Source organism: Chiloscyllium punctatum, chromosome 8 (genome assembly GCF_047496795.1).
Source record: "Chiloscyllium punctatum isolate Juve2018m chromosome 8, sChiPun1.3, whole genome shotgun sequence".
NCBI lineage: Eukaryota > Metazoa > Chordata > Chondrichthyes > Orectolobiformes > Hemiscylliidae > Chiloscyllium > Chiloscyllium punctatum.
In genome coordinates this window covers 80,459,712-80,485,663 of record NC_092746.1, presented here as the reverse complement: position 1 = coordinate 80,485,663, position 25,952 = coordinate 80,459,712, and the positions used below count along the sequence as shown (strand labels likewise).

General features: G+C 42.5%; 2 protein-coding genes across 3 annotated transcripts in view; one reads left to right on the top strand and one right to left on the bottom strand.

Annotated features, from left to right (window-relative positions):
- Positions 1 to 22,873, bottom strand: part of LOC140480695 (ADP-ribosylation factor-like protein 5B) — a 49,723-nt gene extending 26,850 nt beyond the window's left edge. The window contains exons 1-2 of the mRNA XM_072575932.1: positions 22,424 to 22,873; positions 17,186 to 17,246 (exon numbers count right to left, since the gene is read on the bottom strand). Coding sequence (XP_072432033.1) covers positions 17,186 to 17,246; positions 22,424 to 22,781 — 419 coding nt within the window. The 5' untranslated portion in view covers positions 22,782 to 22,873. The remainder of the gene's footprint in view (positions 1 to 17,185; positions 17,247 to 22,423) is intronic.
- Positions 22,874 to 23,024: 151 nt separating this feature from the next.
- Positions 23,025 to 25,952, top strand: part of nsun6 (NOP2/Sun RNA methyltransferase 6) — a 31,589-nt gene continuing 28,661 nt past the window's right edge. The window contains exon 1 of one of the 2 annotated variants that reach the window (XM_072575930.1): positions 23,025 to 23,090. The gene's annotated coding sequence lies outside the window, so the exon portion shown is untranslated. The other variant, XM_072575928.1, reaches the window with a different exon arrangement.

Below are 25,952 nucleotides of genomic sequence, written 5' to 3'. Positions count from 1 at the left end.
AATTCCATCACAGTCCTGACTCTTGCCTTGATAAGAGTGGACAGGTTTTGAGGAGTCAAGAGATAAGTCACTCACTGTTGTATTCCTAGCCTCTTATCTGCTCTCGTGGTCCAGCTTAGTTTCTGTTGCACATGACCTGTCAGTCCAAACCTGGAAATGGATTGCTTCAGTACCTGAGCATTTGTGAATGGTGTTGAACATTATACAGTTATTGGCAAACATCCCCATTTCTGATAGGAGAAGATCATTGATGAAGCAGCTGAAAATGGTTGGGCCTAGAGGAACTCCTGCAGAGTCACACTGGAGCTGAGATGAATGACCTCCAACAACCAGAACCATGTTCCTATGTGCCAGGTATAGCTGAGTCTGTCCCTTGTTTCCCAATGATTCCAGCTTTACTGGATCTTCTTGAAGCCACATTCAGTCAAATGCAGGCTTGGTGTCAAGGGCTGTCACTCACTTCACTTCTGGAATTTAGCTCTTTTGTCAATGTTTGAACAAAGTCTGTAATAAGGTCAGCAGCCTGAGTCATCCTGACAGAGCCCCAACTGGATTCCATAAGCAGGTTATTCCTAAGCAGGTGTTGTGTGATAGCACAATGGCCCCTTCCATCACTTTACTGATGATCGAGAGTAGACTAATACAGTAGCAAATGACTGGGTTGGATTTGTCCTGCTCTGTGTACTTGGGTAATTTTTCACATTGTCAGGTAGATACCAGCATTGTAACTGTACTGGAACAGCATAGCTAGGGGTGTGCAAATTCTGGAGCACAAGTCTTCAGTATTTTTGCCACAATGTTGTCAAGGCCAAGAGCCTTTGCAGTATCCAGTGCCTCCAACCATTCCTTGATATCACGGGGTGAATTGAATTAGCTGATGACTGGCTGGGGACGACTGGAGGCCAAGATGGATCATCTACTCAGCATTTTTGGCTTAAGGTTGTTGTGAATGCTTCAGCCTTATATCTTGCATTGATGAGCTGGGCTCTATCGTTGAAGATGGGGTATTTGTGGAGCCTCTTCTATCAGCAAGTTGTTTAATTGTTCACCAGTATTCACAACGAGATGAAGCAGGACTGCAGAGGTTAGGTCTGATCCATTAGTTGTGGGATCGCTTTGCTCTGTCTATTACTTGCTACTAATACTGTTTAGCAAGTAATCCTACTTGCTAGCTTCACCAAGTTGGCACCTCATTTTTACGTATGCCTGGTGTTGCACCTGATAGTCCTCGTGCATTCTCCACTGAAGCTGGGTTGATCCCCTGACTTGATGGCAATTGCAGCATAGGCGATATGTCGGGCCATGAGGTTCAAATTGTGTACGATTCTGCTGCTGTTGATGGCCCGCTGCACCTCATGGAAGTCCAGCTTTGAGTTGCTAGACCTGTTCAAAGTGTGTCCCATTTTGCCGAATCATAGTGCCACACAACATGACGGAAGGTATTGTCAAAGTGAAGGTGGGACTTCGTCTCCACAAAGCCTATACGGTGGTAGATCTTACCGATATGGTTGTGGACAGATGCATTTGCAGCCAGCAGATTGATGAGGATGAGGAGAAATATATTTTTTCCTCTTGCTAGTTCCCTCACTACATGCCAGTCCCAGCCGAGTAGCTATGTCCTTTAAGACCCGACCATCTCAATCAGTAGTGATGTTGCCGAGCTACTTCTGTTGCTGGACATGGAAATCCCTCAGAGTACTTTTTGCACCCATGCTGCCCTCAGTGCTTCCTCCAAGTATTGTTCACTGTGGAGGAGCAGTGATGCATTAGTGCAGGAAGGACAGTATGTGGTGATATTGCCCAGTTTAACCTGATGTGCATGAGACTTCAAGGGATCCAGAGTCGCTGTTGAGGACTACCACAGAGACTTCCTCCCAACTGTATACCACTGTGCTGCCACCTGTGCTGGGTCTCTCCTCCTGGTCGGACAGGACATATGCAGGGATGGTAATTTTCAGTGTTTGCAAGGTACAATTCTGAAAGTATGACTATGTCAGGCTGCTGATTGACTAGTCTATGAGACAGCTCTCCCAATTTTGGCACTAGCACCCAGATGTTAGTAAGGAGGTCTCTGTGGGGTTGACAGGGCTAGTTCTAACATTGTTTTCCAGTGGTTGACGCTAGGTGGTTCAGCCATTTTTATTTTTATGTTGAGACTTCTTGGCGACTGACAACTGAGTGCTTGCTAGACTATTTTGGAGTGCAGTTCAGAGTCAACTACATTGCTGTATGTCTGGAGCTACAGGTAAACCAGACCAGGTGAGGATGGCAGATTTCTTTCCCTTAGATGTTATCGAACAAGATGGGATTTTTCAACAATCAACAATGATTTCACAGTAGTCAGCAGATTCTTAACTCCAGTTATTTTTATTGAATTACAAATTCCACCATCTGCCTTTATGGGATTTGAACACAAGTCCCCAGAACATTACTAGAGTCTCTGGCTTAATAAACTTGTGATAATATTACTAGGTCATCACCTCTCCGTACAGTTTAATTTTCTGTCTGCTAATCTTATTTTATATTGAATGAACTGTTAAGTCTTTTGGTTAAGATATAAAGCCGGTGCCTGTCAATTAATTATTCACAAAACCTGGGACTGATTATTCAAAAGTCTGGGAGGGAACCATTGGAATCTTTGAGATTCAATTTTGGTAGAAAGGCTGATTTGGTTCGGCTGTTAGTCTCCATGCCATAACAATAACATAAAGATTTTTATAAGTTTACAAGATATTTAAACTATACTTTAATTGCTTTCTTCCAAATATCCTTAGATATATAGATTATATATACATGTTGGAGGCAGTGAGCCAAAATGGATAAGCACTATACAGCACAGTATGCAGGTCTGCATTCAAACTTACTAGAGATCTGCAATTTTAATTTGCTTTGTTTTTTCAGATACTGATAAAATACAATGACAGTTGACTGTTCGGGAATATAAAAATAAATTGTAAGAGCTTTTACAAGTACATAAAAAGGAAAGTAGCTAAAGCAAACATGGATCCTTAGAAACAGAGATAGGATAAAATATATGGGTAATGAGCTGACAAATTCACAATAGAAGATACAAGTTGTACATCAGAAGCACCTATGGGGTTAAAAAGAGCAAGAAAATTGAGAACATGAAAAATCAGAAAACAAAAATGATTAAAGAGACTTCAGTAAAATCTGAAATCCCAGAAACAGATATCATACATTCTAGAGTGCTAAAAGAGACAGCTTGCAGAGTTGGATACACTGGTCATAATTTCCTAAAAATGCATAAGTTGGCAAATATTAGATTGGTTATCAGGAGGAGGAAAAAAAGGAGTTAAAGTCATTTAGACTTACATCAGGCAATGAGAAACTGCTGGAATCTGTTAGGGAAGTCTCAAGAATGCACATAGAACATATAGTATGAGATCAAATCAACATGGTTTTACCAAAGGGAAATTCTGTTTGGCAAATGTAGAGTTTTTTGAGGATATAATTAGAGGGGTAGATAAAAGGGAACCAATACTTTATATGTGGTATACCTGGATTGCCAAAAAGCATTTGTTAAGATGCTGTATTAAAAGTTATTAGGCAAGATAAGGGCTCACAGAATTGGGGTAATATATTAGCATAAAGAATTCGTTAAGGGGCAGGAAGCAAAGTGTAAGCATAAACAGGGCATTACGTTGGCAGGTTTGAATGCCGGCATGCTGCAAGAATCAGTGCTGGGTCATCAACCACTTACAATCTATATAATTAATGAAGAGATAACAAGTAGTGTATCCAAGTTTGCTGATGATACAAAGCTAAGTGGAAATGTAAACAGTGAAGACACAGAGCCTGCACAGTGGGCAGTAAAGTGGCATGTGGAGTCTAATGCAGACAAGTGTCAAGTTGTTCTAAGAATAGAAAAGTGTAAAACTTGTCAATGTGTAGAAAGACTTGGGTACATTTGTGCACAAGGCTGGCATGGAAGTACAGCTAGCAACCAAGAAGTGAAATGGCATTATGGCCTTTATTCTTCCTGTCTGGGAGCAGCGGGAGACAGAGCGGAGGTGACATGGCGACCAGGAGGGTGCTGAGAAGGTAAGGGAACTGTTTAAATTCTTACCTTCGAAGCCCACAGCCTTTTTCCTGTCCGGGAATAGTGGGAGACAGAGTGGAGGTGACGTGGAGACCAGGAGGGTGCCAAGAAGGTAAGGACTTAGTATAAATTTTGGCAGCGGCTAACCCGAGATACTACACATATAGTATCTCCCTCCCGCAGCCCCACCCTCCTCTAATGAGCAGAGAAAGACTCTGCAAGGGAAGGTTTTTATTTTTTCTCTTTCTTTTCTTTCATAGATTTAAGTGTATTGTTTGGTTTCAGTTAGTTGATACAAAGCTAAGGCTCAGACCCGTGGCAATTGCCTCTTGCTTGATATGGGAGCGTTGGGATGCGGCTGACGTCCCTGACTCTTACACTTGCAAAGGATGTGTCCAGCTGCAGCTCTTGTTTGCCCGCATGACGGCTCTGGAGCTGCGGATGGACTCACAGTGGAGCATCTGCGATGTTGAGGAGGTCGTGGATAGCACGTTTAGTGAACTAGTCACACCACAGGTTAGAATTGCTGAGGGAGACAGTGAATGGATGACCAAAAGGCAGAAAAACAGTAGGAAGGCAGTACAGATATCCCCTGCGGTCATCTCCCTCCAAAACAGGTATACCATTAGGGGAGACGGCTCACCAGGGGAGTGCAGCAGTAGCCAACATCATGGCACCGTGGGGTGCACTGCTGTTCAGGAGGGCAGGAAAAAAACTCGTAGGGCCTTAGTCATAGGGGATTCTATTGTAAAGGGAGTAGATAGGTGGTTCTGTGGCTGAAAATGAGACTCCCGGATGGTATATTGCATCCCAGGTGCTCGGGTCAGGGATGTCATGATCGGCTGCAGAGCATTCTAAAAGGGGAGGGTGAATAGCCAGTTGTCTTGGTGCATATAAGCACCAATGATATGAGTAAAAAAAGAGATGAAGTCCTGAAAGCAGAATTCATGGATCTCGGAGAGAAGTTAAAAATTAGGACCTCCCAAGGTAGTGATCTCAGGATTACTAACAAGCCACGTGCTAGCCAGTGACTTGAGGGATGGTGGAGGAGGGAGGGGTTAAGATTCGTTGCATGTTGGGATTGGTTCTGGGGAAAGTGGGACTATTACAAATTGGACAGTCTAGAACATAGAACATAGAACATAGAACAATACAGCACAGAACAGGCCCTTCGGCCCACGATGTTGTGCCGAACTTCTATCCTAGATTAAGCACCCATCCATGTACCTATCCAAATGCCGCTTAAAGGTCGCCAATGATTCTGACTCTACCACTCCCACGGGCAGCGCATTCCATGCCCCCACCACTCTCTGGGTAAAGAACCCACCCCTGACATCTCCCCTATACCTTCCACCCTTCACCTTAAATTTATGTCCCCTTGTAACACTCTGTTGTACCCGGGGAAAAAGTTTCTGACTGTCTACTCTATCTATTCCTCTGATCATCTTATAAACCTCTATCAAGTCACTCCTCATCCTTCGCCGTTCCAACGAGAAAAGGCCGAGAACTCTCAACCTATCCTCGAACGACCTACTCTCCATTCCAGGCAACATCCTGGTAAATTTTCTCTGCACCCTCTCCAAAGCTTCCACATCTTTCCTAAAGTGAGGCGACCAGAACTGCACACAGTACTCCAAATGTGGCCGAACCAAAGTCCTGTACAGCTGCAACATCACCTCACGACTCTTGAATTCAATCCCTCTGCTAATGAACGATAATACTCCATAGGCCTTCTTACAAACTCTATCCACCTGAGTGGCAACCTTCAAAGATCTATGTACATAGACCCCAAGATCCCTCTGTTCCTCCACCTGACCAAGAACCCTACCATTAACCCTGTATTCCGCATTCTTATTTGTCCTTCCAAAATGGACAACCTCACACTTGGCAGGGTTGAACTCCATCTGCCACTCCTCAGCCCAGCTCTGCATCATATCTAAGTCCCTCTGCAGCCGATAACAGCCCTCCTCACTGTCCACACCTCCACCTATCTTTGTATCATCTGCAAATTTACTGACCCACCCTTCGACTCCCTCATCTAAGTCATTAATAAAAATTACAAACAGCAGAGGACCCAGAACTGATCCCTGCGGAACTCCACTTGTAACTGGACTCCATGCTGAATATTTACCATCTACCACCACTCTCTGACTTCGACCGGTTAGCCAGTTTTCTATCCAATTGGCCAAATTTCCCTCTATCCCATGCCTCCTGACTTTCCGCATAAGCCTACCATGGGGAACCTTATCAAATGCCTTACTAAAATCCATGTACACTACATCCACTGCTCTACCCTCATCCACATGCTTGATCACCTCCTCGAAGAATTCATTAAGACTTGTAAGGCAAGACCTACCCTTCACAAATCCGTGCTGGCTGTCCCTAATCAAGCAGTGTCTTTCCAGATACTCGTAAATCCTATCCCTCAGTACCCTTTCCATTACTTTGCCTACCACAGAAGTAAGACTAACTGACCTGTAATTCCCGGGGTTATCCCTATTCCGTTTTTTGAACAGGGGCACAACATTCGCTACTCTCCAGTCCCCTGGTACCACCCCAGTTGCCAGTGAAGACGAGAAGATCATTGCCAACGGTACTGCAATTTCCTCTCTTGCTTCCCACATAATCCTAGGATATATCCCGTCAGGCCCGGGGGACTTGTCTATCCTCAAGTTGTTCAAAATGTCCAACACATCTTCCTTCCTAACAGGTATCTCTTCTAGCTTATCGGTCCGTTTCACACTCTCCTCTTCAACAATACGGTCCCTCTCGTTCGTAAATACTGAAGAGAAGTACTTGTTCAAGACCTCTCCTATCTCTTCCGACTCAATACACAGTCTCCCACCACTGTCCTTGATCGGACCTACCCTCGTTCTCGTCATTCTCAGGTTTCTCACATACGCATAGAATGCCTTGGGGTTATCCTTGATCCTATCCGCCAGGGATTTTTCATGCCCTCTCTTAGCTCTCCTAATCCCTTTCTTCAGGTCCCTTCTGGCTATCCTGTATCCCTCCACTGCTCTGTCTGAACCTTGTTTCCTCAACCTTATGTAAGCCTCCTTCTTCCTCTTTACTAGACATTCAACCTCCCTCGTCAACCAAGGCTCCCTCACACGACCATTTCTTTCCTGCCTGATCGGTACATACATATCAAGGACACGTCATATCTGCTCCTTGAAAAAGTTCCACATTTCCACCACATCCTTCCCTGACAGCCTATGCTCCCAACGTATGCTCCTCAAATCCTGTCTTACAGCATCGTAATTTCCCTTCCCCCAATTGTAAAAACTTCCTTGTTGTGCGCACCTATCTCTCTCCATAACCAAGGTGAAAGTCACAGAATTGTGGTCGCCATCACCAAAATGTTCACCCACTAACAAGCCCACCACTTGTCCCGGTTCATTACCGAGTACCAAATCCAATATGGCCTCCCCTCTGGTTGGACAATCTACATACTGCGTTAGAAAAGCTTCCTGGACACACTGCACAAACACCGCCCCATCCAATCTACTTGATCTAAAGAGCTTCCAATCAATATTTGGGAAGTTGAAGTCACCCATGACTACGACCCTGTGGCTTCTGCACCTTTCCAAAATCTGTTTCCCAATCTGTTTCTCCACATCTCTGCTGCTATTGGGGGGCCTATAATAAACACCCAACAAGGTGACTGCACCTTTCCTATTTCTGACTTCAGCCCATACTACCTCCAGAGGCAGATCCCCCTCAAACTTCCTTTCTGCAGCCGTTATACCATTTCTAATTAGCAATGCCACCCCCCCTCCTTTTTTACCACCCTCCCTAATCTTACTGAAACATATGTAACCAGGAACCTCCAACAGCCATTCCTGTCCCTCATCTATCCATGTTTCCGTGATGGCCACAACATCGTAGTCCCAGGTACCGATCCACGCCTTAAGTTCACCCACCTTATTTCTGATACTCCTTGCATTGAAGTATACGCACTTGAGCCCATCTCTGTGTCCGCAAGTAGTCCCTGTCAGTGCTACCTTCTCCACAGCCTCCCTACAGTCTTGGACATCCTGACACACAGCTAGCTTACTTGCTGGACTACAAGTCCGGATCCCATCCCCCTGCCAAATTAGTTTAAACCCCCCCGAAGAGTGCTAGCAAACCTACCCCCCTACATCTCAACCAGACTGGAACTAATGTCCTTGGGGGAGTTTTTGCTGCTGCTGTTGGGGAGGTTTTAAACTAATGTGGCAAGGGGCTGGGAACCAGAAGAGAAGACAAGTAAACAGTGAGGTGGAAACTGGAGATTGTAGGAATCATGAAGTTAGCATTAATAAGGGGAAGGGTAGGCAGACAGCAGATGAACGCAAAAGACCTGGTGGCCTGAAGTGTGTATACTTTAATGCAAGGAGTATAGTGGGTAAGGCAGATGAACTTAGGGCTTGGATTGGTGCCTGGGTGTATGATGTTATTGCAATCACAGAGACCGGGTTGAAGGAAGAGCATGATTGGAAACTAAATGTTCCAGGATATAGACGCTTCAGACAGGACAGGGAGGGTAGGAGTTGCATTGCTGGTCAGGAATGATATCAAGGCTGTGCTAAAGGAGGATACTATGGAGGACTTGAGTAGTGAGGCATTATTGGTGGAGCTGAGAAATAAGAAAGGTGCAGTTACATTGTTGGGGCTGTATTACAGGCCTCCCAATAGTGAGTGTGAGGTAAAAGAACAAATAGGTAAACAAATTATGGAAAGATGTAGAGACAATAGGGTGGTGGTGATGGGAGATTTTAATTTTCCCAACATTGACTGGGATATACTTAATGTCAGATGTTTGGATGGGGCAGAATTTGTAAGAAGCATCCAGGAGAGTTTTCTAGAGCAGTATGTCAATAGTCCGACGAGTGAAGAGGCCATATTGGACCTGGTGTTGGGGAATGAGCCAGGCCAGGTGGTAGAAGTTGCGGTGGGGGGTTTCTTTGGGAACAGTGACCACAATTCTGTAAGTTTTAAAATACTTATAGACAAAGATGAGAGTGGTCTTAAGGGAAGAGTACTAAACTGGGCCAAGGCCAATTATATCAAAATTAGGCAAGAGCTGGGAAATGTAGATTGGACACAGCTATTTGAAGGGAAGTCCACATTTGATATGTGGGAGGTTTTCAAAGATAGGTCAAAGATAGTGCAGGACAGGCATGTCCCATTGAAAGCAAAGGATAGGAAACACAAGATTTGTGAACCGTGGATGACAGGAGAAATCGTATGACTAAATTCCTGATGAAGGGCTTTTGCCCGAAACGTCGACTTTGCTGCTCGTTGGATGCTGCCTGAACTGCCCAACAGCTCTTCCAGCACCACTAATCCAGTAAATCGTATGACTAGCCAAGAGGAAAAGGAAAGCATACATAAGGTCCAGGCAGATAAGAACAGAACGGGCCCTGGAGGAATATCGGGAGAGTAGGCCCTGGAGGAATCAAGCGGGTTAAACGGGGTCAAAATAGCTTTAGCGAGCAAAATTAAGGAGAATTCCAAAGCCTTTTATTCTTTCATAAGAAGCAAGTGTGTAACTAGAGAAAGGATTGGTCCACTAAAGGATAAGGAAGGAAGGCTGTGTGTCGAACCTGAGAAAATAGGTGAGATTCTGAATGCATACTTTGCATTAGTGTTCACTGAGGAGAGGGACATGATGAATGTTGAGATTAGAGATAGAAGTTTGATTACTCTGGGTCACGTTGACATAAGTAGGGAAGACATGTTGAGTAGGCTAGAGGCTATTAAGATGGACAACTTCCCAGGACTGGATGGGATCTGTTCTAGGTTGCTGAGGGAGGTGAGAGAGGAAATAGCTGGGGCCCTGACAGATATCTTTGTAGCATCCTTAAACACAGGTGAGGTGCCAGAGGACTGGAGGGTTGCTCATGTTTTCCCCCTTTACAAGAAAGGTAGTAATAGGGATATTCTTGGTAACTACAGACTAGTGAGCCTGATGTCTGTGGTGCGAAAGTTGCTGGAGAAGGTAGTAAGGGAAAAAAATCTATTTATATTTGGAAAAGAATGTGCTTGTCAGTGATAGGCAATATGGTTTTGTGCGGGGGAGATCATGCCCTACCAACTTAATAATGTTCTTTGAGGGAGTGCCCAAGTTGATAGATGAAGGAAGGGCTGTCAATGTCATATACATGGACTTAGTAAAGCCTTTGATAACGTTCCTCATGATAAACTAATGGGAGATAGTGAAGTCATATGGTGTGCAGGGTGTTCTAGCTAGGTGGATAAAGAACTGGTTGAGCAGCAGGAGACAGAGAGTAGTGTTGAAGGGAGCTTCTCAAAATGGAGAAAGGTAACCAGTGGTATTCCACAGAGATCAGTGCTGGGGCCACTGTCATTTGTGATATACATAAATGATCTGGAAGAGGACACAGTTGGTATGATCAGCAAGTTTGCAGATTGGTGGAGTAACAGAAAGCATTCGGGGACTGTCAAAGAATACAGGAGAATTTAGATAGTCTGGAGAGTTGGGCGGAGAGGTGGCAGATGGAGTTCAATCCAGGCAAACGTGAGATGATGCATTTTGGAAAGTCTAATTCTAGAGCAAATTATACAGTAAACGGAAGAGTCTTGGGAAAAGCTGATGAGCAGAGAGATCTGGGAGTTCAGGTCCAGTGTACCCTGAAGGTTGCTGCACAGGTAGATAGAGTGGTCAAGAAAGGCATATAGTACATCGGACAGGGTACTGAGTATAAGAGCTGGCATGTCATGTTAAAACTGTACAAGACTGGTTCAGTCGCATTTAGAATACTGTGTACAGTTCTGGTCGCCACATTACCAAAAGGATGTGGATGCTTTGGAGAGGGTGCAGAGAAGATTTACGAGGATGTTGCCTGGTATGGAAGGTGCTATCTATGAAGAGAGGTTGAGTAGGTTAGGATTGTTTTAATTCGGAAAAAGCAGATTGAGGGGGGACCTGATTGATGTCTTTAAAATCATGAAGGGTATAGACAGGGTAGATAGAGATAAGCTTTTTCCCATGGTGAAGGATTCAATAACGAGAGGTCACGCTTTCAAGGTGAGAGGTGAAAAGTTTAAGGGGGATACACGCGGCAAGTACTTTATACAGAGGGTAGAAGGTGCCTTGAACGTGTTGCCAACAGAGATAGTAGAGGCAGGCACGCTATATTAATTTAAGATCTGTCTGGGCAGATGCCAGAGTAGGTGGGGAGCAGAGGATACAGATGTTTAGGAATTGGACAACAGGTTTAGACAGTGGATTTGGATCAGCTCAGCCTTGGAGGACCCTGTTCCTGGGCTGTAAATTTTCTTTGTTCTTTGGCTTGGATTCCAGGAATAAGGAAGCCTTGTTGCAGCTGTGCAGGGTTTTGATTAGATCAGGTTGGGAATAGAATGCAGTTTTAGTCTCCATATTTAATGAAGGATCTAGTTGCATACGAAGCAGTACAGCAAAGGTTAGTCCTTGGGATGATAGACTGAGCAAATTAGTCCCGTAGTCTCCGGAGTTGAGAAGAATCTCATTGAAACATATCTGCAGGGACTTCACAAGGTAGAAGCTGAATTTCTTTTTTCACTGCTGGTTGGGGAATCTTAAACATGGGTGTACAGTTTAAGACTCAAACAAGGAGAAAGTGCTTCTCTCAGGGTTATGATGTTTTGGAATTCTCTACCTCAGAGTTGTGAATGCTCCATCATTGAATATATTCACGATTGCAACAGATTGTTGATGTTTTTGAGAATCAAGAGATATAGAGTGTGGTTACAGGAAAGTATCTGAAATCCAAAATCAGCAATTATCACACTGAACAGCAGAACTGATTTGACAGACTTTATGTTTTACTCCTGCTCCCTTTTCCTTTGCTTTCATATATATAGGAAATCAAAAACTTCAATTTAAACTTATGTTTGACACTCGTAGCAATCCTGGTCTCAGTGGCGTCCTGTATGATTCGTAATATTAGCATCTCCGATCACGCTTCAGTGCACTTGTTGGTTAAGATTAAGGACACTGTTGCAGGTCTGACACACTGGTGAATGGATCCCTTTATCCTTAAGGATACTAAGTTTGTGGAGTATTTCTCCAAGGAATTCAGGGCGTTCCTAGGCATTAATTCAGGTTTGGCTAGTAGCCCGCCTGTTCTCTGGGAAACAGCTAAAGCTTATGCCAGAGGGTTAGTTATTTCCGACTCTGCCAGGAGGAAGCGGCAGAAGGGTGAGCAGCAGTGTCTGCTCAAAACACAGTTGAAGGCAGACAAGAAAGTGTACTTTGACAGGCCATCATTGGATAAGCTACAGATGATCACAGTGCTTCGGTCTACATTGAACGCCATGCTCACGCAGTCTGCAAAGAAGGTGCTTACTTTTGCAAAACAAAAGCTGTTTGAGCATGGTGACAAACCGGGCAAATACTAGGCGCATCTTGCTAGGAAAAAGAATGCGCCTCAAGCCATTACGTCCATCCGGGAAGGTGCTGGAAACCTTGCCTTTGATTCCAAAAAGATTAATGCGGCATTTTGGAGATTTTACTCTGAATTACATCAGTCTGAAAGCTGTAAGGATGGACGGGCTAGGATGAAGTCGTTTTTCAAAAATCTGGAGCTCCTGGATGTAACCCCCAAATAAGAGTCTTTTCTTAATGTCCATTAACAGAGCAAGAGATGCAGGAGAATGTAAAGCAGCTTCATAGTGGAAAGGTGCCTGGTCCTGATGGACTTCCCAGTGAATTTTAAGGAATTTATAAGCATGCTGTCAAGTCCGACATTCAACATGTTTAATTACTCATACAGTCATTACTCCTACTGTCTTGAAAAGAGGCTAATATCTCTCTCATTCTTAAAAAAGGGAAATTCTTGGAGGACTGTGCTTCCTATAGTCCCATTTCACTTTTAAATATTGATTTTAAAATCCTTTCTAAGACTCTTGCATTAAGACTGGAAACTGTGCTGCCTTCTATTATTAAAAAGGACCTGACGGGTTTTATAAAAGGCTGCAGATCTTCCAATAATGTTGGGTTACTTAATGTGATTCAAATGTGTCAACAACAGTCTGTACAGGAATTAATGATCACTCTAGATGCAGACAAGACATTTGACCGGGTTGAGTGGCCGTACCTTTTATGTACTCGAGAGCAGTTTGATTAGATTCCCTACAATGTGGAAACAGACCCTCCGGCCCAACAAGTCCACATCAACCCTCTGAAGAGTAACCCACCCGCCCCCCCCATCTGACTAATGCACCTAACAACTATGGACAATTTAGCACGGTCAATTCACCTGACCTGCACATCTTTGGAATGTGGGAGGAAACCCACGTAGACACAGGAAGACTGTGCAAACTCCAACCAGACAGTCGCCCAAGGCTGGAATCAAACCGGGAACCCTGGCGCTGTGCTAACCACTGAGTCACCATGCCACCCTAAAAGAGGTTTATCTCATAGAATCCCTACAGTGTGGAAATAGGCCCTTCGGCCCAACAAGTCACACCGACCCTCTGAAGAATAACCCACCCAGACTCATTTCCCTATATTTCCCCTTGACTAACATACCTAACACTATGGGCAATTTAGCATGGCTAATTCACGTGACCTGCACATCTTTTGGACTGTGGGGGGAAACCGGAGCACCCAGAGGAAACCCATGCAGACACGGGGAGGATGTGCAAACTCCACACAGACTGTCGCCCGTGGTTGGAATCGAACCTGGGTCCCTGGTACTGTGAGGCAGCAGTGCTAACCACTGAGCCACCGTGTCGCCCATGGCTTGGGTGAAGTCTTTATAAGATATGTAAAGGTTCTTTACAGTGACCCTCTTGCAGTAGTTCTCACCAATAGTGTGTGGCCAAGTAATTTTAATACCTTCAGGTGTAATTGACAGGACTGTCCCCTATCTCTACTGCTTTTTACATTCATAGGGATTCTAATAGGCCACTCATAGGGATCCTAATATAACAGCTCCAGAAGTGAGGTCAAAATCACATAAGATTGAGCTGTACGCAGATGATGTCCCCATCTTTTTGTCAAGCCCAGTAGTTGTAGTGCCTCATCTGATACAATGCATAAATTTGTTTGCACCTTTTCAGGTTACAAGATCAACTTTGCAAAATCGGAGGTGCCTATGGGTGGTCTTACGAAAATACCAGGTTTGGAGGGTGAATCGTAATTCCCTTTTAAGTGGTCACGGGGATGCTTTCTTTATACGTGACTCCAGTTTTTGATTGGCTGTTTAAAGCTAATTTTGTTCATTTATTTGACAACAATCAAACAAGACATTCGAAGATGGGAGGTACTTCCAGTTTCTTGGTAGGTTGGGTAGTCCTCGTTAATATGAATATTCTTCCTCATCTACTGTACCCTATGTGAATGCTCCCTTTGATTTTCACTAGGCAAATGCTCAGGAGTTTGAATGGCTGATTCAGCTGTTTTATCTGGCATTGTAAACAGCCCCTTATTAACTAAATTGCAACTGCCTCTCAGACTAGGGGCAGTGGATCTCCCAGACATTAAAAACTAAGTTTGCTTCTATCCTATGTGAGTGACCGGGCCTATGGGGACCCTCTTTAAATATGCTTAGATATTGAAACTTATCAGACAATATGTCCCACTACTTGCTTGCTGCTCTTGGACAAAATGAGGACAGTTAAAGAATATTGCCACAACCCAATAGTTATTAATACTGTTAAAGCATGGAGGACAATGCGGTAGAGTGAAGACAATATTGCCAAAACATTATTTGTTACACCTATAATTGGCATGCCAGGTTTTCAACCGGGGATGACAGGGTGTGAGACAACCATAACCACCTGATGAAGGAGCAGCGCTCTAAAAGCTAGTGCTTCCAATTAAACCTGTTGGACTATAACCTACTGTCATCATTTTTAACAATATTCTGCTAGGTTAGGTGTCTGAGAATCCCCCGGGTTTGTCGGGCTGATGTAAGATAGATTATGGAGCATATCCCTTTGGATTTTCATATAAGTATGGTGCGCCATAAAACTAAGAATTTCTATAAGATGTGGCTGCCCTTATTAGACTATCTGGACACAGATTTGTCTGCCATACTAATAAGGGCCTTTATATAGTCATAACGATTGTTTTATAAATCTCACATGCAGGGAAGAGGAACTACAAACGTACGGATAAGTAATTTATTGCTCTCTATGCTCGGGAGCTAGTGTTTTGTTTAGCTGAGGTTGACCTTCCAGTGCAGTAAGCAAGAAAGTGGAAGTGATGCCATAACAGATCAGCCATAACCTAACTGAATGGAAGAACTGGCTGACAGACAAAGGGTTTACTTCTGTTATTTTTTTTCCCCTGTTGTTATAGGGAGGAAATACTGGAGCTTCTGTCTTTCAGATGAGGTGCAGGTTCAAATAGGATATCAGGTTCACCAGGATTATACTTCAGGATACAAAGTCAGGACGTCTTTGTAAATTAATGCTAAAATAGAACACTTTCCTTGCGCCTTCCTACATTAACTTTGGATCACTGCAAAATTATACATGTTTTTATGCTGAAACCACTCGCCACACAAAGACCCCCCAGTCCTTGTCACTTGTGTTTCCTCATTCCTATTATTAGGTTCAAATCCCAGGGTAAGCACACCAAATGCTATCTGACTATCATGGAGAGCTGAATTTCTGCATCTCTCTACATTAATTTTCTTACGGTCACTCTTTGCTTTATTTAACCTTCTCTGGCAATAATCGCTGTTTTCTCAACACCCTATAACAATGAAAAAGAGACAAATGTGCCATGACCTGTTTATTAGCATAATGCTGAATCTATACTTGAGGGTCAGAAAGCAAGGCATAATAGAAAGAATTGAAAAAAAAACCAATCTTCCAACAACAATATCACCTTCAATGAAAATTATAAGTTCAGAAAAACAAATAAGTTGTGTCGGTCCTTGAGTGATCCAAGTTTCCAAATATCTAAAAGGTGGCAAGGAGAAAATATGTTTTGATTACTATGAACAAAATTTCCCTGCTAAAATACAATAAATCTTGTTATAAATCCAAGTTAACTGACCAGCATCGTAGCCCTTTATTGCTGATTTGCCAAAGCTAATGACATTTGACTTTACTGCTATTCACTGTTTTAAAAAAAAAATGAGCTTATGAAAAATAGTGTATGTTTAATTTTTGTAATTCATTGTGATAATAGAATCAAAGATTTTATATTTATTTGTGCCAAATATCTAGATTTTTATTATTGACTTCGAGCATTTATGGCTCCACCATACAATTCCAACATGTAGATATGAATCTCTGACTGAAAAAAATACGCCTTTCTCAGCATTGCAGATAATTCAGATAAGGCCCCACATACCCAATGTGACAGTCAAAGAGGAGGGGAAAAATATTTAAAAGAAATTGATTAAAAAGGTCTTCAGAGTTTCATTCTGGAAGAGTACATTTGAGATAAGCAGTTTGGGACAGTAATGTTAGTACAGATTTCTGGTACCTCTTTTGAAACAAGATATTCCATTTAACCAATAGGATGAAACTCTGTACAATGGCTATGAGACTTTCACTTGAAACCAGTTTATAAGATCTCAATTACAGTGCCCAGGACACACAAAAAAAAGACACCAAATTTGGTATTAAAATCATTTATTTTAAACCATATGTAAAGTTAATACAGAAAAAAAAGTTATCTGCTAGGTACAACTTTAATCTGCATTCAACCAGAAGGGGCAGCAAGGTAGTTCAGTGGTTAGCACTGCAGTCAGTGTTAGGGACCTCTGTTCGATTCCAGCCTCGAGCAACTGTCTCTGTGGAGTTTGCACATTCTCCCCATTTCTATGTGTTTCTTCCGTGTGCTCTGGTTTCCTCCCACAATCCAAAGATGTGCAGGTCAGGTGGATTGCCATGCTAAATTTCCCATAGTGTTAGGTGCCTGTTATTCAGAGGGAAATTGGTCTGGGTGAGTTACTCTTCAGAGGGTCGGTGTGCACTTGTTGGGCCAAATGGCCTGTTTTCACACCGTAGCGAATCTAATCTAATACTTCCAATCTGAAGCTTAATACTATACTGGGTGCCTGAAATGGGAAGTATTTTGCATTAGTGCTTGCAAAATGAGCCCAAAATCAGAATGTGCGCATGGTCCAGAAGTAGTTTTTGTTAATATACACAAAAATTATTACTTACAATTGATAAAGTATTGTGGTCTTTCCAGCATTGTCTAAGCCAACAACAATAACTTTATGTTCTGTAAAATATAAATTTTTGAGTATAAAAATGTATCAGTGAAATACTGCATTCAAGACAAATTATATTTTTAACTTGTAAATTATCAAAGATGCAATATATAACTGTATAAAATAGCTGCAAGGATTAAGCTGTATAGAAAAGGTGCCAACTAAATTCCTGCTGTTTAATTGAGGGAGTACTCCACAATGAGGGATTTGCCTTTAATTGTTCATAAGACAGGGGCACCTATGCCATATTTATTTTCATCCTTAAATGTCCTCTAGAAGATGATAAGCTGCCTTTTTGAAATATAGTAACCCTTGGGTCGTAACACCACAGTGCTGTTAGGGAGTTCCAGGATTTTGATCTAGCAGTGAAAGCACAGATTTAGTTTCAAGTCAGGACGTGAGGCAGATGGTGTTATTTTTTAATGCCACCCTTGCGCTTCTAAGCTCACCAGGATTATACTTCAGAAAAAAAAAATCAAGTCAGGACAATTTCTCTAATGTTAAAATAAGGTGCCTCACTTAGTTTAAATCAAAATCACGACAAAGTTTAGATGTTTTGGCTTGAAATTACTCAAACGAATACAGATGAATACCCTTCAGCTCAGCGAGCAAACCTACATCCAAAACCTCAACCTGAGCTACAAATCTTCTCAAAACTCGTGAATACAGATGAGGAAACTATGCAGCCTAGTCACTTGTTCCCTAGTGATTCCAAAGCTTTACTGCTACAATTAACCCCATAATTTCATAAGTCTCTAACACTCCAAACCTTTTCCACATGACAACACTGAAGCAGGCAAGTACTTGAGGCATGATCTGGTCAGAGCACTAGTTTCCTTGCCTTTCTGGATTTTAGCTCTATTGCGATTCAACATATTAAGGACAGAGTGTTAACATCCCAGACCTTTTCAACTTCATCTGCACTTTGTGACAAAGGTAAATGATAAAAAACTTGCATCCATATCAAAAGGTGTATCTGGCAAGGTTATGCATTTATAAATATTTAAAAAGTATTGCCTAGTAAAAATCAACTGTGAAAATATTTTACAAGATGCAGTAGAAATGCTCAATCGAACTGATCCACAGCATTTTCAGAGTTTCGTTCTCTCTGAACTTTGTGGTAGCTTAGCTTTACTTTAATAATTTGCACAAGCTTCATTATTCAAATTTATCAAGCAATTTCTCTTGGCCAGACTGACTCATCTAAAAAAAGACAACTTCTGCCCCAAGTAAAGTAATCCTGGTGTTTCATTACTGTTTACAAGAAATTGGATTATATTTATAAAATTTGAGATAATATTTGGGTGACTTGAGGTGCTGTTTCCCTCCAACTCTAGAATTCAAAGCTAAAATTGAACTGAAAGGGCAAAATCTCTTTAAACTTCAAGTTTAATACTCTTCAATTAAGTTCTCAATGTGGACAACGTAGCTCAAGACAAACTGGTCCAAATGTGTCACAAAGGAATATCAATCTGATTTTCAGAAGGCATACAGATATCTGATGTGAGAATTATTTTAATCCCCCATTACAGTACAGAAGTCTCAGGTTGGAACACTTTAGTACACGAGCCTTTAATCAACATGTAGACTATGCAACATTTGATTAAGACAAACAAAAACAATAATAAAACAAGCAAAAGATTAGAGGATGTTCAAAAGAGATCAACTAGGTTGAGTCCTAGAGTGGAGCAGTTGACTTATCAAGAAGCTCAAAACTCTAATGAATAAAAGTTTAGCCAATGAAAGGTGATCCTACTGAAGCAAACAAAATTCTGAATGGGCTCAGAATAGATGTTGAGAAAGTTTTTTTTAAACAGAGAGGGATTCTCAAACTAGGGGATATAGTCACAGAATAAGCAGACACACATTTAAACTGGAGATACAATAGAATCCCTTTTCTTGAAGAAGGGAAAATCTGGAATTCTCTACCTCAGTTGTGGAGGCTAGATCACTGAATGTATTTAAAAGGTTTTTTTTTAAATAATTGGAGTTGACAGCTACATTGCAATAAGCTGGCATGAAAGACAAATTGAGATCTTGTAATGAGGACCAAAATGCAAGTATAATAAGCAGGAATACAGATCTTATAATATGCAGTTATATCCAGAGCTTCTTATATAATAACTGCATATATAATAACATATCATAATTAACATTTTCAATTTATCCATTTAAGATTCTACGACTCGGGGTGGAAAGGAGGTACTCGGAGCAGTATCACAACAGCTCTTACAGAGAAAGGAAAAAAGCTGCTTAACTCAGAAAATGTGCTGCAGCTTGACCGACAATAGTTTAAATATTTTGAAGTTAATCTCAGACTTGTTAAAAGGGATTTCCAAATTAAAACTAATATTGAAGACAATGTAAAAGATTGATAAAACTTTATCATATGCAGAACAGGATGTAAAGATTAACTTTTTTGGCACTTTCATATTACCCATGCTATCAAAGATACAACAAAATGCTGAGAATGACAGTCACAATATCAATGCCCAATAAAGCTTAAAAACAGAAAAAAAAAGCCACAAAATATTCAAATGACTTGCCACGTTAAAGTCCTGATCACTGAAAAAAATTAGGGAATCATTCAACAAACACTGAGACAGTACAGAAGAGTCATAAGGCTAATCTTTAGTGTCAGAGGTCAGAGTTTGCAGAAAAATCTGGGTATAGAAATTGGATATATTAGAGTTAGAGTCAGATTTTACTGCATCAAGAGAGGCCCCTTCCGCTCATGGTGTCCATGCCAGTCATTTAACATCCATCTACTCTTATCCCATTTTTCCAATACTTGGCCCGTAACCTTGAATGCTGTGGCATTTCAAGTATTCATTGAAATGGTTTGTCAATGTCTTAAGAATTCTTGTCTCTACCCCTTTTTCGCAGTGAGCTCCAGGTACGCACTACCCTTTAAACCTACTGCTCTTACCTTAAGACTGCTCCCCACATTTACTGACCCCTCTACTAAAGGGAAAAGTCTTTCTTTATCTACTCTGTCCAAGCCCCTCAGAATAAACCTTATAAATTTCATTCAGATTCCTTGTCAGCCTTTTCTGCTCCAAGGAAAATAACAACAAGTTTATCTAACCTCTCCTCATAGCTCAATCACTGTCTCAGACAACATCCTAGTGAATTTCTTCTGTACTCTTTCTAGTGCAATCACTTCCTTCCTCTAGTGTCATAAGCACAACTGCTGAGTACTCCTTAACTACAGCACCATATAACCTCCTTAACTTCCATTTTATAAATAAAAGGTATGAGGGCTAATAAATGAGAAATATCATTTTTTTTTAATTACAATGGAATATTACTTCAAGCAGTGGAGCAGGTCAAAGCAACACAACAGTGAATATTTCATTCTTGAATTAACATAATAAAGGTGTTCTTGTAGAACGGTTAAAAGAGGAAACAAACTCCAGGAATAAGTTAATGAAGTTGAAGTTGAAGATATAAGAGTGGCATGGTGGCTCAGCAGTTAGCACTGTTGCCTCAGTGCTAGTGACTGGCATTTGATTCCACCCTCAGTCAACCATGTGGAATCTGCACAGGTTTACTCTGGATGCTCCAGTTTCCCTCCTCAGTCCAAATGTGTGCAGGTTAGATGGACTGGCACGCTAAATTGCCCATGTTAAATGTCCAGGGATGGGCAGGCTAGTGGAATTAGCCATGGCAAATGCAGGGTTATGGGGATAGGATAGTGGAGTTGGTCTGAGTAGGATTCTCTTCAGAGGGGCATTGTGGATTCAATGGACAGAATGGCCTACTTCCACACTATATGAATTCTATGAGATGGAAGGTACCGAGAGCAAGAAAGACAATACTACAATTTTGAAAGGATAAATTGACCTGATTCAAAGAGCTTTCCTTAATTCTAAGTATCCTTTGATCTAAATCACAGCTTTGGTTGATGCTAATCTATTTAGGGTAAACTGAAGGTAGCTGTAGCTATTTACAAAACTCGCCAGATGCTCCAAATTCTTTCAACTTCTCCAGACTCTCAGTCTGCGTTCATTTCAATCCTATTACCCTACAAGACACAAACTTCCAGCCTCAACTCCCTATCCCCAAATACACCCACGTTTCACCCCTATAGTTCACCTATACCTGCTGCAGGGGGGGCAAAGAGAAGAAAACTCAACTTGATACAAGGAGATATCATTTAGGATTCTAGGCTTGAGTGCTGCAGAAAGGATGAAAATCTAATTAATTAGAGAAGTATTGGGATGGAAAGTGATCTTAGAGTCATAGAGATGTACAGTATGGAAACAGACCCTTCAGTCTAACCCGTCCATGCTGACCAGATATCCCAACCCAATCTAGTCCCACCTGCCAGCACCGGGCCCATATCCCTCCAAACCCTTCCTATTCATATACCCATCCAAATGCCTTTTAAATGTTGCAATTGTACCAGCCTCCACCACTTCCTCTGGCAGTTCATTCCATACACGTACCACCCTCTGTGTGAAAAAGTTGCCCCTTAGGTCCCTTTTATATCTTTCCCCTCTCACCCTAAACCTATGCCCTCCAGTTCTGGACTCTCCAATCCTAGGGAAAAGACTTTGTCTACTTATCCTATCCATTCCCCTCATGATTTTATAAACCTCTATAAGGTCACCCCTCAGCCTCCGACACTCCAGGGAAAACAGCCCCAGCCTGTTCAGCCTCTCCCTGTGGCTCAAATCCTCCAACCCTGGCAACCTCCTTGTAAATCTTTTCTGAACCCTTTCAAGTTTCACAACATCTTTCCGATAGGAAGGAGACCAGAATTGAACACAATATTCCAACTGTCATGGTTAGGTGCCAGGGTTAGGCAAGATACTTGGTGGGGGGGGGTTAGCACAGCAGGTCATGCAGCAGGCTCAGGTCCAAGACACCCTTCACCCTGCTCCTCGGATACTGCCTGACCGGCTGTGCTTTTCCAGCACCACACTGTCCGACTCGGATCTGCAGTCCTCACCTTCTCCAAGGTGCTGAGGTAGCCGAACGGACAGAGAGAAACTGATGCAAACAAGCCGTTTTAAAAGAAAAAAAAATTCAACCAATTACGAGTTAAATGCAAGTTAACTCCAGTGCCACCGGTTCTTGGCGAGGTCGGGAAATGGTGCGGGATCCTCCGCGGGGAACCTTTAAGCTTTACCGATTGGCGGTGAAAGGAGGAGGAATCGCCAGGACAACGGTGCACCTTTACCTTGGTCAAAGAAGAAACTCCTCAGTTTGGAGAAGAGGAGCCCCATGACCGTCAACCGGCTGCAATCCAACCGTCGCTTGCTCCGCCGGGACGCCGCCGATTCCACGGTGCACCCTAACCGGCAGCCCCAAGCGGGCGGCCCTCCTTTTTTACAGATCCCTCCCCTACCCGTTCTGCCGTTGCAGACTCTCCCTCCCCGCGGCTCCGTCTCCAGCAGCGCACAGCGTCCCACATAGCCGAGGGAGCCGCTGACCGTTAACTCCGAAGGCACGCGCTTCCACCTCGCGCCCAAACAGGAGGCACGTTCACTGCTCCCAGTTATCCGCCAAGCACGCGCAAACAGACGACAATCGCTCATTTGTCTGCACTGACTGACGGACAGTCACTCGCTCCGCCCTCCCATTGTTAACATCCCCGCGGGGACGGGCTAACGCCACACGCACGGGGCAGGGCGGGGCGCAGAGGTGGGGGTGTGGGAGCGCGGTGGGTGATGGGAAGGGGGGCAGGTTCATCGCTTTCAAATGTGCCGGCTGATTGGGTTCAAAAGATGAAAGACGTTTCACATCGACCAACCGGAAGTCGGTGGGCGGGGATAGTGACACACATTGGAAGCTGATAGGCGGTGGCTACAGCGAATGAAGTGCTTGCTTGCTGGGGGCTGGTGAAGGTAAGATCTTCATGAAGTATAAGTTGCGAGTGTGTATCGTTCAAAGCAGAATGAAATATATTAGAGCTGGGGCAGGGATAACAGTAAGAGAGAATGTAAGTCGCCGGGAGGAGGATAAGCATAAATTCTAGTAGAAATAGAGGAATGAATTAGAAATCTCTAACAAAAACAGAAATTGCTGGAAAAGCTCAGCAGGTCTGGCTTCCGTTCTGAAGAAGGGTTACTGGACCCGAAACGTTATCTCTGATTTCTCTCCAAAGATGCTTCCAGTCCTGCTGAGCTTTTACAGCAGCTTCTGTTTTTGTTTCTAATTTTCAGCATCTTTCGGTTTTCAACTCGAAATATCTGATTTATATTTAGTTATAAAGTTTTGTTTAACAAATAATTCTTAGACACATTAAGCAATAGTATTGATGCTCGGTGTGCATCAGGAATGCAAAGTGCTAACATTGGAGAGGATGTGAACCTCTGGAGATTTGCTTGAATAAGATATCATAGCAGTCATCCTGAGTCAGGGTGTAGAAGCAGCAAAGGTTTCTGAATATTAGTAGTGATGGGGTTTACTGGCAATTCATGGGGAGTGAAGTTGTCATAGTCTTACCAGATCATGGGGCTGCTCTTCCCATTAGAGAGAGCAGACTGATGGTGGTTTAACCTGAGGGTCACCAGATCTCATGTGAGGAGAGAGGTTGAAAAGGAGAATTGCATAATGGTAATCTCAGCTGGTTTGGGAATTAAATTCATTGACATCAATCTGCATCATAAACCAGCTGTCTAGTCAACTGAGTGAAACAGATCCCCTGAATATTCAAATAAAGTCACTGTAGTGCTGTAGAGCTTCATTATACAGAGGTTACTTGTGTTGGTTTAACCTAGGGTCACCATGCCTGAACTCCAGAATCAACTTAATGAACCTCTTCTGCACCCCCTGTAGCGCCAGCATATTCTTTTTTAAGTATGGGGACCAAAATCACATGCAGTACTCTAGCTGTGGCCTCACCGGCATCCTATACAGTTGTAACATAACTTTCCCTGCTTTTCAACATAATCCCTTTATCAATGTGCTTCCAATGCAGCTTCATGGTTGTGACCATTACATTTTATTTCAGCATTGGGATCCTTACCAAAAACTTAAGGCCCTGCTCAGGAGACTGTCAGTGTTTAGTGAGGGTTCAACTCTAAACAATATGATCTATATAATCCAGATCAAGTACTATTTAAGTTTGTATAACGTTAGTGATATCATTAAACAGCAAATTTTGAGAAGATTTGTAGCTCAGGTTGAGGTTCCAGATGTAAGTTTGTTCGCTGAGCTGGAAGGTTCATTTTCAAATGTTTCGTCACCACACTAGGTAACATCATCCATGAGTCTCTGGTGAAGCACTGGTGTTATGATCCAGTTTCTATTTATGTGTTTAGGTTTTCTTGGATTGGTGATGTAATTTCTTCATGAAATGACATCACTAACCCAAGGAAACCTAAACACAAATAGAAAGTGGGTCATAACACCAGTGCCTCACGAGAGACTCACTGATGTTACCTAGTATGGTGACGAAACGTTTGAAAATGAACCTTCCAGCTCAGCGAGCAAATATACATCTAGAACATGAACAACCCAAGGCATCTCTCAGAATTTAAATAAACACAAATTGGCACTTTTACATGTAAGATCACATAGAGTTAGATGACCAATTTGTTGGTCGAAGCAATCAGTTTTACTGATTCATCTTTGTCTTCTAGAAGACAATGGGGAGGCCAAGGAAAGCCGCTTGAGGGAAATCATTCATGTGGGAATATCATGAGGCCCCATTGATAATGCTTTAGAAACAAAAAAATGAAACCTGAAGGAAGAAGTTGCTTCAAGTCGTGTATGGAATGAGCTGCCAGAGGATGTGGTGGAGGCTGGTACAATTGCAACATTTAAGAGGCATTTGGATGGGTATATGAATGGGACGGGTTTGGAGGGATATGGGCCGGGTGCTGGTGGGTGGGACTAGATTAGGTTGGGATACCTGGTCGGCATAGACAGGTTGGATCAAAGGGTCTGTTTCCGTGCTGTACATCTGTATGACTCTTAAGTGCCCAAATACACAAGGAGACAGAAACAATTTTCCTTCCATAAAGGAAGAACCATCAGGAAGGTCAGTAAATGTGCAAGTTTCTTTCAGAGTGAAAGAAGCTATTGAGAGAAAAAAAGTCGGTGACTTCATTGCAGTTTAGCCATCTCCAAAACAGTCAGGACATAAAGATGCCTTAAGTGGCTTAAAGTTAGTAAGAGTGAAGCTTGGCATACAGAGATTTTTAAGGTTGAGAGGAAGACCTCTTACAAGGTTGTTAAATGCATGAGTTTACAGAATGTGTGTTAAGAAAACCTGAGCTATGTTAGCATTTTGTTTAAGGCCCTCAGAAGGAAGATATTATCCAAGGAAATCGCATCAAGTGAATGCAGATGTTTACCAGGAAGAAATTAAGTATAGTTATACCACTGAACTCAGAACTTCAAAGTAGTAACAGGGTGACACATTACTGGAGGTTTGAGGACATACATGGCTTTTGCTTCTGATATTTGTACTAAGACCATTTAAAACAGAGTTTGTATAGTTCCTTTTTATGTGCAATTGATATTCTTTTGTTAAAAGTACATGAGCAACCTCTAATGAATTTGTTCAGTGACTGACCACAATGATCCGTGAATTACAAAAATAATAGTTATGGTCTATTGATTATCAATTTGAATATGGTGGATGTTCGCCCTATTTGGAATCTATCTATCAAGCATATTGCATTCAGTGCGATGACAGATGGTGTCAGCCCAAATACTATGTGGATGGAGGCACAGTGAGATCCAGCTCTTAGAAGATA